At 46.2% G+C, this 15,688-nt stretch overlaps 1 protein-coding gene across 1 annotated transcript in view; it reads right to left on the reverse strand.

Annotated features, from left to right (window-relative positions):
* KIF11 (kinesin family member 11) overlaps positions 1-6,521 on the reverse strand; it is a 32,646-nt gene extending 26,125 nt beyond the window's left edge. Inside the window, exons 1-2 of the mRNA XM_074959083.1 lie at positions 6,332-6,521; positions 5,890-5,992 (exon numbers count right to left, since the gene is read on the reverse strand). Coding sequence (XP_074815184.1) covers positions 5,890-5,972 — 83 coding nt within the window. The 5' untranslated portion in view covers positions 5,973-5,992; positions 6,332-6,521. The remainder of the gene's footprint in view (positions 1-5,889; positions 5,993-6,331) is intronic.
* Between the last annotated feature and the right edge of the window lie 9,167 nt (positions 6,522-15,688).

Genomic DNA, 15,688 nt, shown 5'->3' on the forward strand with positions numbered 1-15,688 from the left:
AAGCAGCAATCTGTCACCATGACCAGATCGTATTCACCCAAGAGTTCTGAGGGAATTCAAATATGAAATTGCAGACTACTAACTGTGGTATGTAAACTGCTACTTAAAAATCAATCTCTGTACCAGACAGCTAACGTAACATCAATTTTTTAAAAAAGGCTCCAGAGACGATCCTGACAAATAGAGGCTGGATAAGCCTAATTTCAGTATCAGGTAAATTGGCTGAAACTGTAGTAAAGAATTATCAGACACACAGATGAAGAAAACATGTCAAGGAAGAGCCAACACTGCTTTTGTAAAGGGAAATCTTGCTTCACCAATCTATTTGAATTATTTGAGGGAGTCAAACAAACACGTAGACCAGTGAAGTTTGAGAACCCCTGATGTAGACAATGGTAATCCAGTGGATATAGTGTCCTTTGACTTTCAGAAAGCCATCAATAAGGTCCCACATCAAAGGCTCTTAAGCAAAATAAGTAGTCATGGGATAAGAGGGAAGTATCTCTGATGGATCAGTAACTGGTTAAAAAACAGCAAACAAAAAGGTAAGAATAAACTGTCAGTTTTCACAATGGAGAGAGGTATTTTGCAAAGTCCCCCCAAAATCTATACTGTCCTGTTCAACATATTCATTAGTGATCCGGAAAAAGGGGTGAACTGTGAGGTGGCAAAATTTGCAGATGGTACAAAATTACTCAAGATAGTTAAGTCCAAAGTTGACTCCAAAGAGTTACAAAAGGATCTCACTAAACTAGGTAATTGGCAACAAAACGGCAGATGAAATTCAGTGTTAATGTGCAAAGTAATGCACATTGGAAAACATAATCCCAGCTATTCATATAAAATGATGGGGTCTAAATTAGTTGTTACTACTTAATTGACATATTGACCATTATATATCATTGTTGCTACCATTGTTATACAATTGCAATAAATCTAGTACAAAGTATATCATGTAAGATGTCAATGGAAAAGTTATGATTTGCTAAGTATGTTTATCCTGTCTATATCCATGTTTCATCACTGTGTCTGAAGTAATGAACATTGACTATATAGATCTATATCCCAGATGTGTTTGTTCCTGGGGTAACACCCACCAGGTGAAGCCAGACAGCTTTGTGATAATGGCCCATCAAGGGCAATGGACTCTCACACTGCACCACAGAAGAAACTTGTCCCACCAGCAAGTCTTCCTGTAATCTACGCTGCCACTTTAGAGGCTGCAACTTTCTCGCTCAGGGGGATCCCAGCGCTGGTGCCACAACTAAGTAGCCATGTTAAAGCGCTGCCACGGCAGCACTTTAATGTGTCTTCACTACCAACGTTAAAGTGCTGTTTGGGTAACTTTCAGAAAGACATTTGCAAACCGAGAGTTGGAGGGGTGCGAGCTCTGGGGTGGGGCCAGGGATGAGGGGTTTGGGGTGCAGACTGCCTGGGGCTGCAGTGGGGAGAGAGGACTTCCCCCATCCCTCTCTCGCCGCAGCAGCTCCAAGGCTGGGACAGAAGGAGAGGCGCCTTTCGCCGACTGCGGCAGCTCCGAGGGAACTTAGTCCATCACTGCTTCAAACCTGACACACCAACTTTGCAATGACTGTAACCCTCCCCTTCTTTATAAATAAAGCTTTAGATTTTAGTTACTTATTCCTGAGGGCATTCTGCACCAAAAAATTAAAAATTATGCACACAATATTTTAAAATTCTCCAAAATTCTGCAAGTTTTATTTGTCAATAAATAAACACAGATGCTCCAGCATGACAGTGGGGAGCACAGGCCACTGGCTGCACGAAGGTGGGAGATCACCCGGCAGCCTCCCCACCCCTGGGAAATAGACTGAGCAGTGAGGTTATTTGTGACCCTGACACAGCACAAGGCCTGGCCCAGAAACACCCTGGGGCCCTGCCCCTCTGTGCCAGGTGCACCAGGTGTGGGGCAGGCAGGCTCAACTAGGCAGGATCCAAGTGTGAAAGGGCTGTGTGGGGGGAACCAGGTGTGGGGTGAGAGGGACAATCTGGGTGCAGGCAGCTCAGTGTGTGTGTGGGGGGTGTCTAGGTGTGTGTGTGGGGGGGATCTGGATGCACGGAGGCTTGTTGGGGGCTCCAGGTGCAGGGGCAATGGGACTCTGCAGAGGCTTCCAGGTGAAGGTGGTTGGGGCTCAGCGAAGGGGTCTGGGTTTGAAGGTGTCAGTGGGGGAGTCTGGGTGTTGGGGTAGTAGGGCTTGGTGGGGTAGGGGGTCTGGTTGCAACTACCTGGGGGGGGGGTCAGTGGATGTGGGGGCTCAGAGTGGTGCAGAGAGGTGGGGCTCATCGGGTTGGGGGGGGTTGAGTGCAAGGAGCTCAACGGGGGGTGGTCTAGGTGCAGGGCTGGGGGTCTGGATGCATTTGGTTGAGGTTCAATGGGTTGGGGTTCGAGTATGGAGAGCTGGGGGGTTCTGGGTGTACGGAGTGAGGCTTGGCCGGGATGTCTGGGTATGCGAGGTCCAGATGCTCCCCATACAATGACCCCTCCCCCCGCAGCCGAGAAGTGATGGGGGCAGGAAGCAGGGAAGGATGCTGAGCTTCCTGTAGCTGGGGGAGGTTTCCGAGGGTGGGTCTGACACAGCCCCAGCCACTCCTTGTAGGGGAAGAGGAAGTCCCAACCTCTCCTGCCTCCAACCCAGCCAGGACTAGCAGCTGATCCTGGCTCAGGGTAGGAGCCACTGGCTGGGGTGTCCCCAGCCCCACAGTGATTTACCTCTCCCATCAGCTGCTCCGGGTGCCTGAAACTATGTACCCGTGCTGCTAGGGAGTGGTGTGTGACTGCTCTTGCAGCTTGCCTTTGCTTCCCTGTCAGAATGTCATTTTTCTGGAGGGGGAACAGCAAAGAAATCTGCAGGGGACATGAATTCTGCGCACGTGCAGAATTCCCCCCAGGAGTAGTTACTAGACTATTGACAACAGAGAGATTATTGGACAAGATCTGAGTTATATACTGACCTGGCTATGTGGCTGATCTCTTGAGATCAGAAGGACCCTTTGTTTGATTAAATTGGTTTTCAATAACCACTCATCATAAAGCCTAGTGTCTGCGTGAGGAAATAAGTGCTAGAATGCCTAAGGAGACTGCATCTTTGACTTCATGTGAATCAGTGTAGTGAGACGTGCAGAATGAATTTTGTCTCACATTACCTCCATATTGGTGCACATAACAAAATTCATGTGGAGGGGGTGGGGCCGAGGGGTTCGCAGTATGGGAGGGGGCTAAGGTCTGGGGAGAGGGTTGGGGTGCAGGCTCCGGGGTGGGACTGGGGAGCTCAGGGCTGAGGCAGAGAGTTAGGGTGCCGGGAGCAGGGGGGACACTCCAGATGGGGATGCAGGCTCTGAGGTGGGGCCGGGGATAAAGGGTTTGGGCAGGCTGCCCTGGGGCTATGACAGGGAGCGAGGACTCCCCCAAGCTCTCTCACAGCAGGTCTGGGGCTGGGGGAGAGGCATCTCTCCCCACCGCAGCCCTGAGCGCCTGCATGGTGCTTAATAGGCTGCTGAGCGGTTGCACAGCTTAGAGAGAACTTAAGACAGAAGTTAACTTTTGTTACTGGCTTGGTATAGCTAATGGTAGAATAACCACCAGTTTGGGGTGAGCCTGCGCTATTTTTCAGCACTTTGTCCTGTATCTGGTATTCTCAGCTGTGACCCACCGAGGCACGGTGACACTACTAAAGAAAGAGATCTTGGAGTTAATCTTGGATAGTTCTGTGAAGACATTCACTCAATGTGCAGCAGCCGTCAAAAAAGCTAACAGAATGTTAGGAACCATTAGGAAAGGGATAGATGATGATAATCATAATAATAAAAAAAAATCAACGCCACTACATAAATCCATGGTATGCCCAGACCTTGAATACTGCATGCATTTCTGGTGGCCCAAACTCAAAAAAGATATACTAGAATTGGAAAAGGTACAGAGAAGGGCAACAAAAATTAATAGGGGTATGGAACAGCTTCCGTATGAGGAGAGGTTAAAGAGACTGACTGTTCAGCTTGGAAAAAGATATGACTGAGGGGGATGACAATAGAGACTATAAAATCATGAATGGTGTGGAGAAAGTGAAGTGTTATTTACCTCTTCACATAACACAAGAACCAGGGTCACCCAATGAAATTAATAGGCAGCAGGTGTAAAACAAACCTAAGGAAATACTTCTTCACACAATGCACAACGTGTGGAACTTGTTGCCAGGTGACGTCATGAAGTCCAAAAGAGTAAATGGGTTAAAAAAAAATTACACCCAGGGAGTGGGGTCCAGCTGTCCCCGCTTCTTGGGCACCCCCTGCCTGCTCCTTGCTGGGAGCCAGGCAGCTGTGTCAATTTCACAGCTCCAGAGCTGGGAAATTGACAAGACACCCACCATTCCCAGCCCAGAGCACTGGTGGAAGACAACCGGGCTTCTAGACCTGGCTCCCAGTGGCCCAGCTCTCCAGGGGAGTTGGCAGCTAACAACCAATGTAACACAAAAAGAAAAGGAGTACTTGTGGCACCTTAGAGACTAACCAATTTATTTGAGCATAAGCTTTCGTGAGCTACAGCTCACTTCATCAGATGCATACTGTGGAAAGTATAGAAGATCTTTTTATACACACAAAGCATGAAAAAATGGGTGTTTACCACTACAGAAGGTTCTCTCTCCCCCCACCCCACTCTCCTGCTGGTAATAGCTTATCTAAAGTGATCACTCTCCTTACAATGTGTATGATAATCAAGGTGAGCCATTTCCAGCACAAATCCAGGGTTTAAAAAGAACGTCTGAAGGGGGGGGGAGAGGGACACAATGTAACACAGGGTCTACAGACATTGCATCGGCCTAACTACACTAACATAAACCCTACACCTCTTGTTGAGGTGGTTTTATTATGTCGGCATAGCAAGGTAGTTACATCCTGTGGAGGAGCATTTCAGTGTGTGCACCTCCACTGTTTTGTTGACAAAAGCTGATATTTGTTGACAAAACTGTGTAGTGTAGACAAGGCCTAAGACATATTCCAAATCTGGAGAGCAGTCACAAACTGGTTCTCCAGAGACAAAAGGCTAGCAAATGGGCCATCACCTGGTTAAGCAGCCATTCTTTGGCAGGAAAGAGGTTAAGGGCGGAAAAATCTACATCTTGACAATGAAAAGGGTGGGGTTCCCATCCACAAAGACTTTCTGTCTCCTGAACCCATCCTGGAGAGGACTCTCAAAGAAGAGAGGAAAACTAGAAGAAAGGAGAGTTTAAAAAAAATTGTACTACAATGCTGTCATGTAAGGGAACTAACTGTTAGGCTAATGTTAAGTTGTCCAATTAGTCTTACTTTAACATAGTTCAGGCATTTATTTTCTTTGAAGGGAGAAACATAATTTGGTAAGTTTCAGAGTAGCAGCCCTGTTAGTCTGTATTCCCAAAAGAAAAGGAGTACTTTGGCACCTTAGAGACTAACAAATTTATTTGAGCATAAGCTTTCGATGAAGTGAGCTGTAGCCCAGGAAAGCTTATGCTCAAATAAATTTGTTAGCCTCTAAGTTGCCACAAGTCCTCCTTTTCTTTTCGATAATTTGGTAAGATATGCATTTGCAAGTCTGAAGCTCACCATGCTTTATAAACATATCACACCTAGGCCAAGGAGATGTCCCAGATTTGAACTTCTGAGAAAGTATTTAAATATAGGGGCTTTAGTTAAAATGTCCCCATAGCTATAACTACCTCACCATTAAATCGTCCCTTCTAATGTTTTACACAGTTCTGACCACAGGAATCTTTGGCAGCCTCCTCACCAGGCCCGTCTGGATGCCGTCCAGCACTCGTTATTTGCCCGTGGCTGTAACAGAGAAGCACCCACCGCCCAGGAGGAGCGGTCACAGGGCGCACCGGACCCGCTTACCTGCATCTCATAACCACCTGGATATTCTTGCCTTTCTCCTCTTTCTTAGCGCCTCCCTGGGAGCTCAGGGCCGCCGTCGCCATGGTCTCTGGGCGCGGGGAGCCTGCGGAGGAGAAGGAAGCGGTGAGTGCAGACTGGCTGCTCCCTGGTGCGCGGACGGGACAGCGGACAGCGCCCCAGCCCTCCCCTGCCAGGCCCCCGAGCGCTCTACAGCCCTGCCCCGACAGCCCGGGCGGGGGGAGCATCATTCCTCCCCCGCGGGGCACCGAGCGGCGCCGTGTCCCGCTCACACAGGGAACCCGGCGCTGAGCACAGCGGCAGCCGGCCACGGAGAGGGAGCATCGCTCAGCAAAGGAGCCTTGAGCTCAGGAGGGGTTTCTGGGAAAGGGGGGACGGGCCGGCCCGGAGCCCCCCCACCCGCGATTAGCGCGCAGGCACTCACCCTGGCCCACCGTCGCCACCCGCCGAGCTGCTCCGGCCGCTTCCCGTCACTACGCGCCTAGCCAAGGGCGCCCCTTCCCCTCGACAACTTTGAACCGCGCGCCAGCACCTCCGCAGCCAATCAACGGACAGCCGCGCGGCTCGTGGTGCAGCATGGGACTTATTTTAAATTTCGGGAACTCGGGGGCAGGGTGGTACTTTAATTGACGTCACATAGGCGTGCAGACGGCGCACGTCTCGGGCGTGAGCGTGCCGGAGTCGAACACCAGGTCGCTTACGTCCCACGAAGCAATGGGTGCTGGGAATGGTGGTCCCCCTCCCCGAAGCACTGCATGCTGGGAGTGGTAGTGTCTGTCTGCAGGCGGTCACTTGGTTCCAAGAAGTGACGTGTTGCGCTGCGTGCTACGGCGAATGTAGCCCTCTGCAGTCGGATCGGACACTGCGTGCTCTGCACTGTCGCCTCGCGGCAATTGTATAACTGCTGTCGGGGGAGGGCTTGTGGACATTACTGCACCTGTATTCGGTGGCTGTAAAGGTACTTGAGTCACGGGAAGCCCATGCAATGTTCCTTTCCTTACGGCAAGAGCACTGCACAGACGCTCCTGTCATTCAGTGTCTACTTTCTCCCTACTCCTTGTTGTACTGCAGGAAGCGGAACAAGGAGGCTTTTCTACCTTTTAACAAACCATGTTTTTAGATCTATTACAGTATAAGGGTCTACTTTCTACACAATATAGTGGGAGCAGCTGTCTCTCACTGACTTGCTTTCAGACAGCAGTTTCATTACTAAAAGGAATAGGTATAGCATAAGAGCCTGCATAAACTAGAACTGCACAATGAGGAGCATTGCTAGAATCCTGAAGAGCTGGAGCGAGGGGCAACCAGGTGCGGTCCCTGGATCAGAGGTCCTTCACGGACGACACAGACAAGAGAGAATGGATTGGAATTTTGCAAGGGTGCATTTTTATTTGGCAAATGGTGACATGACAAAGTAAATAAGGAAGTGTTATTTACTCCTCATAAAACAAGAACAAGGGGCCACCAAATGAAATAAATAGGTAGCAGGTTTAAAACAAACACAAGAAAGTATTTTTTCATGCAATGCACTGTCAACCTCTGGAACTCCTTGCTAGAGGTGTTGTGAAGGCCAATACTATAATGGGGTTCAAAAGGGAGTTAGATAGATTCATGGAAGATAGGTCCATCAATAGCTATTAGCCAGGACGGACAGGAATGGTGTCCCTAGCCTATGTTTGCCAGAAGTTGGGCTTAGGTTATCATCAAGTGATCAATGCCCTGTCACCCATCTGTTCATTCCCTTTGGGGCACCTACCATTGGCCACTGTCAGAGGACAGGATACTTGGCTTCATGGACCTTTGGTCTGACCCAGTATGGCCGTTCTTGTGAAACAGCTTCATCGTTACCTGCTCCCACTCCTCTTAAGAGTTAAAACAATGTCTGCAAGAACCAAAGATATTGCAGTCTCATGCAAAGGCACTAAGAACAAGGCATAGGAATCATGCATATATGATATCTTCATATATAAAAGGCCATTACTGTTGAGCTGCTAGTCCAATCCTAAACAAAAGGTCCTGGCTCATTCTAAAAATAGGCTGAGGACCGCAAAGACCAATAGAGACTTTACACTAATTCATACAAGTTTAATTTGCAGCATTTCTGAGGCAGCATTACCTATTGGCTTCCACATAACACTTGAGTGTAAGGGTGTCACTAAAATGAGATACAATCTGCTTATACATTACATATTAAAAATACTACATTAAAAGAAAATTCGTGTGCAAGTCAAAAGTTAGTAATGCCAGATTCACTTACCCTTGCAATCTTAATTCTTCCCCTTTGTCCATCAAACCTCTGTACTGAATGAGGCAGGGATCATGTAGAAAAAGCATGTAATCATGTCATTAAAAACTGTATCATAAAGGGTATATGCAAAAGGGTGTCAAATTAGGCTGTACAGGAGATGCTAGCGCTGGCATTTCCTAACTTCCTAGTTTTGCAAACCAAACTTTGCAACCAAAATAACTTTCTTTTAATGTAGGTTTTTGGTGTGTAATTTCCTAGGCGTGGTGTATTTTGTTTAATTTTTTAAGGAAAACTAAAATCACAGAAACAAATTCTGGCTGGTTTATGGAAAGAGGCATCCAAATGGGAAAATTAATAGATACAAAAGCAACACTGATTGCAACTATATTCTGATTGAGTCCATCCTTATTCACAGCCACCCTATGCATTCTGTACCTGCTAAGCGTAAAAATAATTTGCATAGGGAAGTGTGTCAGGGCTATGGCCTGATCGAGGTAGCAACAAGTATATGTACATAAACCTGTAGATTATATGCCATCACCTACACTTTATAACAACCCCTTTGCAATATTCACTGTGGAGGAAAATTAACTTCTACCTTCTGCTCCAACTTCTCGCTGCAGTTTCTTTTTTGGTATGTAAGTATGTACAGCTGCGATGGAATGTCAGAATTTGGCTTCTTATAGAAAATAAGACAATTACTAGAAAAATACATGTTCTGTAAACAGGTTAGAGACCATTCAAACTCCCAATTAAACCATAGGAATCTATTTTAATGGGAATTGGATCAGGCCTTTCTGTATTTAGGTCTTGTCTCTGCTAGGAAAAATGATACTTTAGTCAATCAAGCTAACTCAACATGATTGAAAAACCCAATTTAACACAAGTGTAGACCCAGTTTAACACCGTTAGCTCTATTTAATAGGTCAGTTTATAACGTAAGCAGAACCTTTTTTCCTAGTCTAGGCAAGACAGAAGACACAAATGAACAAGGAAATGGCATATTGCAAATAAATAAGATACTTTTAAAATTGGGAAAGAGGTTCAAAAGTAGTTAAATCTGACCCTAAAGCTGACCCTAAAAAATGTATGTCAATTATAGCAAACATGTTTCATTTATTAAAAAAATAGAAGTGACATAGAAAAATTAAAGATCAAAAATACAAAAATATCAAAATAAAGTTATTCAGACCAATTTAAATAATATATTGATTTCTGTGGTGATGAACATAAACACTTGTTGAGCAAACAGATAAATACTGACTGAACATCAGAATGGCCATATTAGTCAGATCAATGGTCCATCTAGCCCATCACCCAGTCTACTGACAGTGGCCAGTGCCTGATGCCTCGGAATGAATGAACAGAACAGGGCAATTACTGAGTTTTCCATCCTCTGTTATCCAGCTTCAGCATTTGGCAGTCAGAGGTTTAGGGGCATCCAGAGCATGGGGTTGCATCCTTACCATTTTGGCTAATAGCCACTAATGGACCTATTCTCCATTAACTTATCTAATTCTTTTTTGAACCCAGTTATACTTTGGGCCTTCTCAACATCCCATGGCAATGAGTTCCACAGGTTGACTGTGCATTGTGTGAAGAAGTACTTCCTTTTGTTGATTTAAACCTGCTGCCTATTAATTTCATCATGTGACCCCTGGTTCTTGTGTTATATGAAGAGGTAAATAACACTTCCTTATTCACTTTCTCTACATCATTCATGATTTTACAGACCTCTGTCATAATCCCCCTTTGTTTTTTCAAAGATGAACAGTCCCAGTCTTTTTAATCTCCTCTCATATGGAAGCTGTTCCATACCCCTAATTCATTTTCGTAGTCCTTCTGTATCTTTTCCATTTCTAATATATCTTTTCTGAGGTGGGGCTACCAGAACTGCATGCAGTATTCAAGGTGTGGGCATACCATGGATTTATATAGTGGCATTATGATATTTATTGTCTTATTATCTATCCCTTTCCTAATGGTTCCTAACATTCTGTTGGCTTTTTTGACTGTTGCTACACACTGAGCGGATGTTTTCAGAGAACTATCCACAGTGACTCCGCAATCTCTTTCTTGAATGGTAACAGCTAATTTAGACCACATAATTTTGTATGTCTAATTGGGATTATGCTTTCCAATGTGCATTACTCTGCATTTATCAACACTGAATTTCATCTGCCATTTTGTTGCCCAGTCACCCAGTTTTGTGAGATCCCTGTGTAATTCTTTGCAGTCTGCTTTGGACTTAACTATCTTGAAGAGATGCCTTCATCAGTAGAACTTCACCTAAATGAGAAGCCAGATGGCGTAGGCAGCACTGCTACCAGGTTGATGTAATATACTTAGATTTCTGTCAGGTATTTGACTTGGTACTACACAACAATTTGATTAACAAACTAAAATAATATAAAATCAACATGATACACATTAAATTGATTAAAACTGCTTAACCAATAGGTCTCAAAATGTAACTGTAAATAGGGAACTGTCATCAAGTGGGTGTGTTTCTAGTGGAGTCCCAAACAAAGCAAATTCTGGCCATATGCTATTTAACATTGAGCTTGAAGAAAACACAAAATAATTACCGATAAAACTTGTAGATGACACAAAGACTGGAGGCATGACAAATAATGAAGTTCACTGATAGAGCAATCTGGGTCACTTGGCAAGCTGGGTGCAGGCTAAAAATATATGTTTCAATAAAGCCAAATGTAAAATTATACATCTAGGAAAAAAGAATGTAGGCCATACTTATAGAAAGGGGGACTCACTCTCCTGGGAAATAGTGACTCTGAAGAAGATTTGAGAGTTATTATGGATAATCAGCTGAATATGATTACAATACTATTTCGCTCCAGCCAAAAGGGCTAATGCAATACTTGGATGTATAAACAGGAAATATCAAGAGTAGGAGTAGAAAGATTATATTACATTACCTCTGTATTTGGCACTTCTGCAACCACTACTGCAATACCTTGTCCAGTCTGGAATCCAAAATTTAAGAAGGATGTTGAAAAATTCAAGATGGTTTGGAGACGAGCCACGAGAATGATTAAAGAATTGGAAAAAAAAAAAAGGAGCTCAATCTATTTAGCTCACCAAAAGGGTTAAGGGGTGATTTGATCACAGTGTATAAGTACCTACCTAGAGCAAAATTTGATAATAGAGGGCTATTTAATCTATCAGACAAAGGCATAACATGGTCCAATGGCTGGAAGTTGAAGCTAGACAAATTCAGACTAGAAAGAAGGCATAACAGTGGTTAATTAATCACTGAAACAACTTACCAAGGCCTATGGTGGATTCTCCATCACTGGAAATTTTTGAATCAAGATTGGATGTTTTTCTAAGAAACCCACTCTAATTCAAACAGGAATTAATTCAGGGAAGTCCGAGGGCAGGGGTGGGCAAACTTTTAGACCTGAGGGCCGCATTGGATTTCTGAAATTGTATTGACGGCTGGTTAGGGGAGGCTGTGCCCCCGCCTCCTATCCGACCCCCCCCCCCGGCTTCTTGCCCCCTGATGGCCCCCCCGGCGACCCCTGCCCCATCTACCCCACCGCTCTCTGTCCCCTGACTGCCCCCGGGCCCCCTGCCCCATCCAACCTCCCCTCTCCTTTCTGACTGCCCCTCAGGACCCCTGCCCCATCCTACCACCCCTTCTCCCTGACTGCCCCTCAACCCCCCCGCCCCTAACTACCCACTGCTGCCCCATCCAACCCCCCTCTCCTTCCTGACTGCCCCGGGACCCCTGCCCCATCCACACACCCACACTACCTGTCCCCTGACTGCCCCCGGAACCCCCTCCCCTGACTGCCCCCCACTGCCCCATCCAACCCTGCCTCTCCTTCCTGACTGCCCTCCTGGGACCCCTGCTCCCATTCAACCCCCCTGTTCCCGCCCTCTGACCACCCCGAACCCTATCCACACCCCCGGCCCCTGACCACGCCCCAAACTCCCCTGCCCTCTAGCCAACGCTCCCCCCGCCCCTTTACCGTGCTGCCTGGAGCACTGGGGGCTGGCGGCGCAGCTGCACCAGGACAGGCAGCCACGCCGCGCAGCACAGAGCACCAGGTCAGGCCTTGGCTCTGAAGCTGTGCTGCCCCAGGAGCTCGTAGCCCAGAGCATTGCACTGGCGGTGCAGTGAGCTGAGGCTGCGAGAGAGGGGCAACAGTAGGGGAGGGGCCGGTGGCAAGCCTCCCAGGCCAGGAACGCAGGGGCCAGGGAGGAAGGTCCCACGGGCCGTAGTTTGCCCACCTCTGTCCTAGGGCCTGTGTTATACAGTAGGTCACACCAGAGGATCACAGTGGGCACTTCTGGCCCTATAAACTATGAATGGGAATAAAAGTAATTGTTTATTTTTCAGTTAACACTGTAATGGGGTTGAATCTACAAATAAAAAAAAAGTATTAATGCTCTCAAACAAAACAATCTGTACACAAGATCTGACAATACAATGTAGCTGTCTGCAACTTGAGGTCATGGGAAACTATTTCTAGCTTCTGAGGAGAGAAATGCAATTGGGCAGCATTGTTCCAAACTACAAGTATTGTTGACCTAGCTGAAAAAGTAATACAGAGGGCAGGTCTACACTGGAAGTGCTACATTGGCAGAACTGCACTGTAGTGCGTCTGGTGAAGATGCTCTATGCCGACGGGCGATGAAAACTATTTTATCAAGAAAAGGTGCTCTTTAATGAAGTGTAAGTAAGCATATTATAGCAGGAAAAAAGAATTTGATTCAAATCTTCAAGGCTGAAACTGGTTAGGTTCTCTGTAAGCAGAATTAGCATCCCCCATGAAGCGTGTCAAGCGCAATGTTATACCTACACACAGATTATATACTGGTATAATTAGCTCAGTTGGGGGTGTGGTTTTTTACCAGTATTGCTATAATCAATACAACTCCTAATGTGGATGCAGTTATGCTGGTATAAAGGTGCCTTATATAGTTTATTCCCCTTCCTGTATGGGAACATCTATACCACCATATGAAATCTTTACACCTGTATGTCCACACTAGAGGAGATCATATCACTTTAACTACACCATAACAATTAACGTGGTACAACTTGTGTGTGTAGACCAGGCTTTAGAGAAAGAGAAAAGCAAAGATGTTTCTGTAGCAAGAACAGAAGTAAAATATTTTCCCTACATTTAGCCTACTTTCTGATAGTATACAACTGTTCAGCGAATCTAATTTGTACTAAGACTATTGTTTAACACCTTCTGTTTTCTATATGGCTGTATAGTCTAGAAGCTAGTCTACGCTTAAAATTTGGATTGACATAGCGACAGCACTCAGGGGTAAGTAGTAAGGTACTACTTGATCCCTAGCTGCAGTTAGAGAATCATATTATAGTAATTCATAGATTCATAGATATTTAGGTCAGAAGGGACCATTATGATCATCTAGTCTGACCTCCTGCACAACGTAGGACACAGAATTTCACCCACCACTAGGAATGCTTTTCTTCACCTGCTCCTGCCCAAGACATTGCTACCATTTCTCTTGGCTGTGAACCTGATAAGGATTTGCTTCATGCCTTTGTCACCTTAACACTGAATTACTGTAATGTGCTTTATATTGCACCACACTTTAATCCTGAAACTTGAGTTGATACAGAAGGTATTAGAAAGTGTCATGTTACTGGGATCATGTGACCACTGTGTTCTACACTGGCTGTCTGTTGGTTTTTCAAGTGGAATTTAAGGTATTGGTTTTAGCCTGTAAAATCCTAAATGACTTGAAACCTGCCTCCTTAAGGGATCACTTCTCCAGTGCCATACTGCTGCAGTTATGGTCAGCAAAGGTGATACAGTGGGAGTCTCCCTCAGTTAACAAACAGCTGGTGGTACACCATTCTCTATAAAGGGCACTAATTTTTGAATAAGATTCCACAGTTGGTCTGAAATAATTCAGAATTCTTGATGTTTAGGGCATACTGCAAAGGCAATCTTTTTACCCAGGGATTTGAAGAAGGTGGTAGGGCCATTTTTTGTGAGGGATGAGAGTTTTAGTGGGAAAAGTCCTGCCTGCTAAGCTATATTAGGAGAGGATTTTTGCTGGAATTTCCCCCTCAAACTTTGCTCCTGATTTTATATTGATTGCATTTTTTAATAGTGTCAAAGGTGCCTAGAATAGTAGATGAGAGCCGTTTTATATCATTATAAATTAAAATAAATAAGATCTACATTGTGAGATAATGATCTACCCTGAATAAGTGCCAATGCCTTGTTGCACTGCACCAGCAGAAGCCTGGAATGGAGATTGTGACTTAGTTCCAGGTTTCTTAACTGACCTTTTTCTTTCTGACCTTCCCCGCCCCCAGTGCTATAAAAACTCCACGGCCCACCAGTGTCACGATTACTGGTTTTCTACGTATAAAAGCCAGCGTTGGCGTGAGGGGGTAGCAAGCAGGGCAGTTGTCTGGGGCCCCATGCCATAGGGGCTCCCACAAAGCTACATTGCTCAGCTTTTGGCTTCAGCCCCAGGTGGCGGGGCTCAGGGCCCCTGGGCTTCAGCCCCATACAGTTGGGCTTCAGCTTTCTGCTCTGGGGCCCCAGTGAGTGTAATGCTGGCCCTGCTTGGGCACTGACTTAGTTCACATCAACACTCCAGAATTCTGCTGGCATGACAGTGTTGGTCACGGATGTGAAGAGGTGGGATCCCTGACTGACACAGACGTGCTGGCCAAAGGCCCTAGCATATATGCAGTTATACTTTTGCCAGTATAGCTTATTTTGCTCAGTGTGTGTGTGTACGGAATAAACTACCAGCAAAAGGACAGTTTTGCTCGTATATGCATTGGCGCTGAGTTTCTAATCTGCTCCCCCTGGCCATGCCCTCACTCCACCCCTTCCCCCAATGCCCCAACCGTGCCCTGCTTCTTCCCACCCCCACTCCGCCTCCACCCTGCCTCTTCCCCACCCAGTTCCGCCCCCTCCCTTGAGCGCGCTTCACCCTCGCTCCTTCCCACCTCCCCCCAGCACCTCCTGATGCCGCGAAACAGCTGTTTGCAGCTTTAAGTAGGGCCATCGATTAATTGCAGTTAACTCATGCAGCAGGTGGTAGGCGCTGGGAGGGAGGGTGAGGCGCTGATTGGCGGGGCCCACCGGGGGGGCAGGAGGCGTTGTGGGGAGGGAGAGGCATTGATAGGGGGGCCTATGAGTCGGCGCCTATGAGTATATGCTGTGCCTACAATAGGAGTGCTTTGACAGTATAATATAATATACCAGTATACCTATATCATCAGAATGCTCCTAGTGTAGACATGGCATAAGACAAGAGCGTGACTCTAGGGCCTGGTTTACATTAAAAATTCAGACTGATATAGCTACAGCACTCAGGGTTGTGAAAAATTCTTGCCCCTGAGCACCACAGCTATGCCAATCTAACCTCTGGTTAGAAACACAGCTAGGTTGATGGAAGAATGCTTCTGTTGACCTAGCTACCACTGCTCGGGGAGGTGGAGTTCATACAGAGCTAGAAAATCTCTCTCTCTCATAGGTGCCGACTCCGTAGGTGCTC

The sequence above is a fragment of the Natator depressus genome, chromosome 7 (assembly GCF_965152275.1).
Source record: "Natator depressus isolate rNatDep1 chromosome 7, rNatDep2.hap1, whole genome shotgun sequence".
In the NCBI taxonomy this organism is placed as follows: domain Eukaryota; kingdom Metazoa; phylum Chordata; order Testudines; family Cheloniidae; genus Natator; species Natator depressus.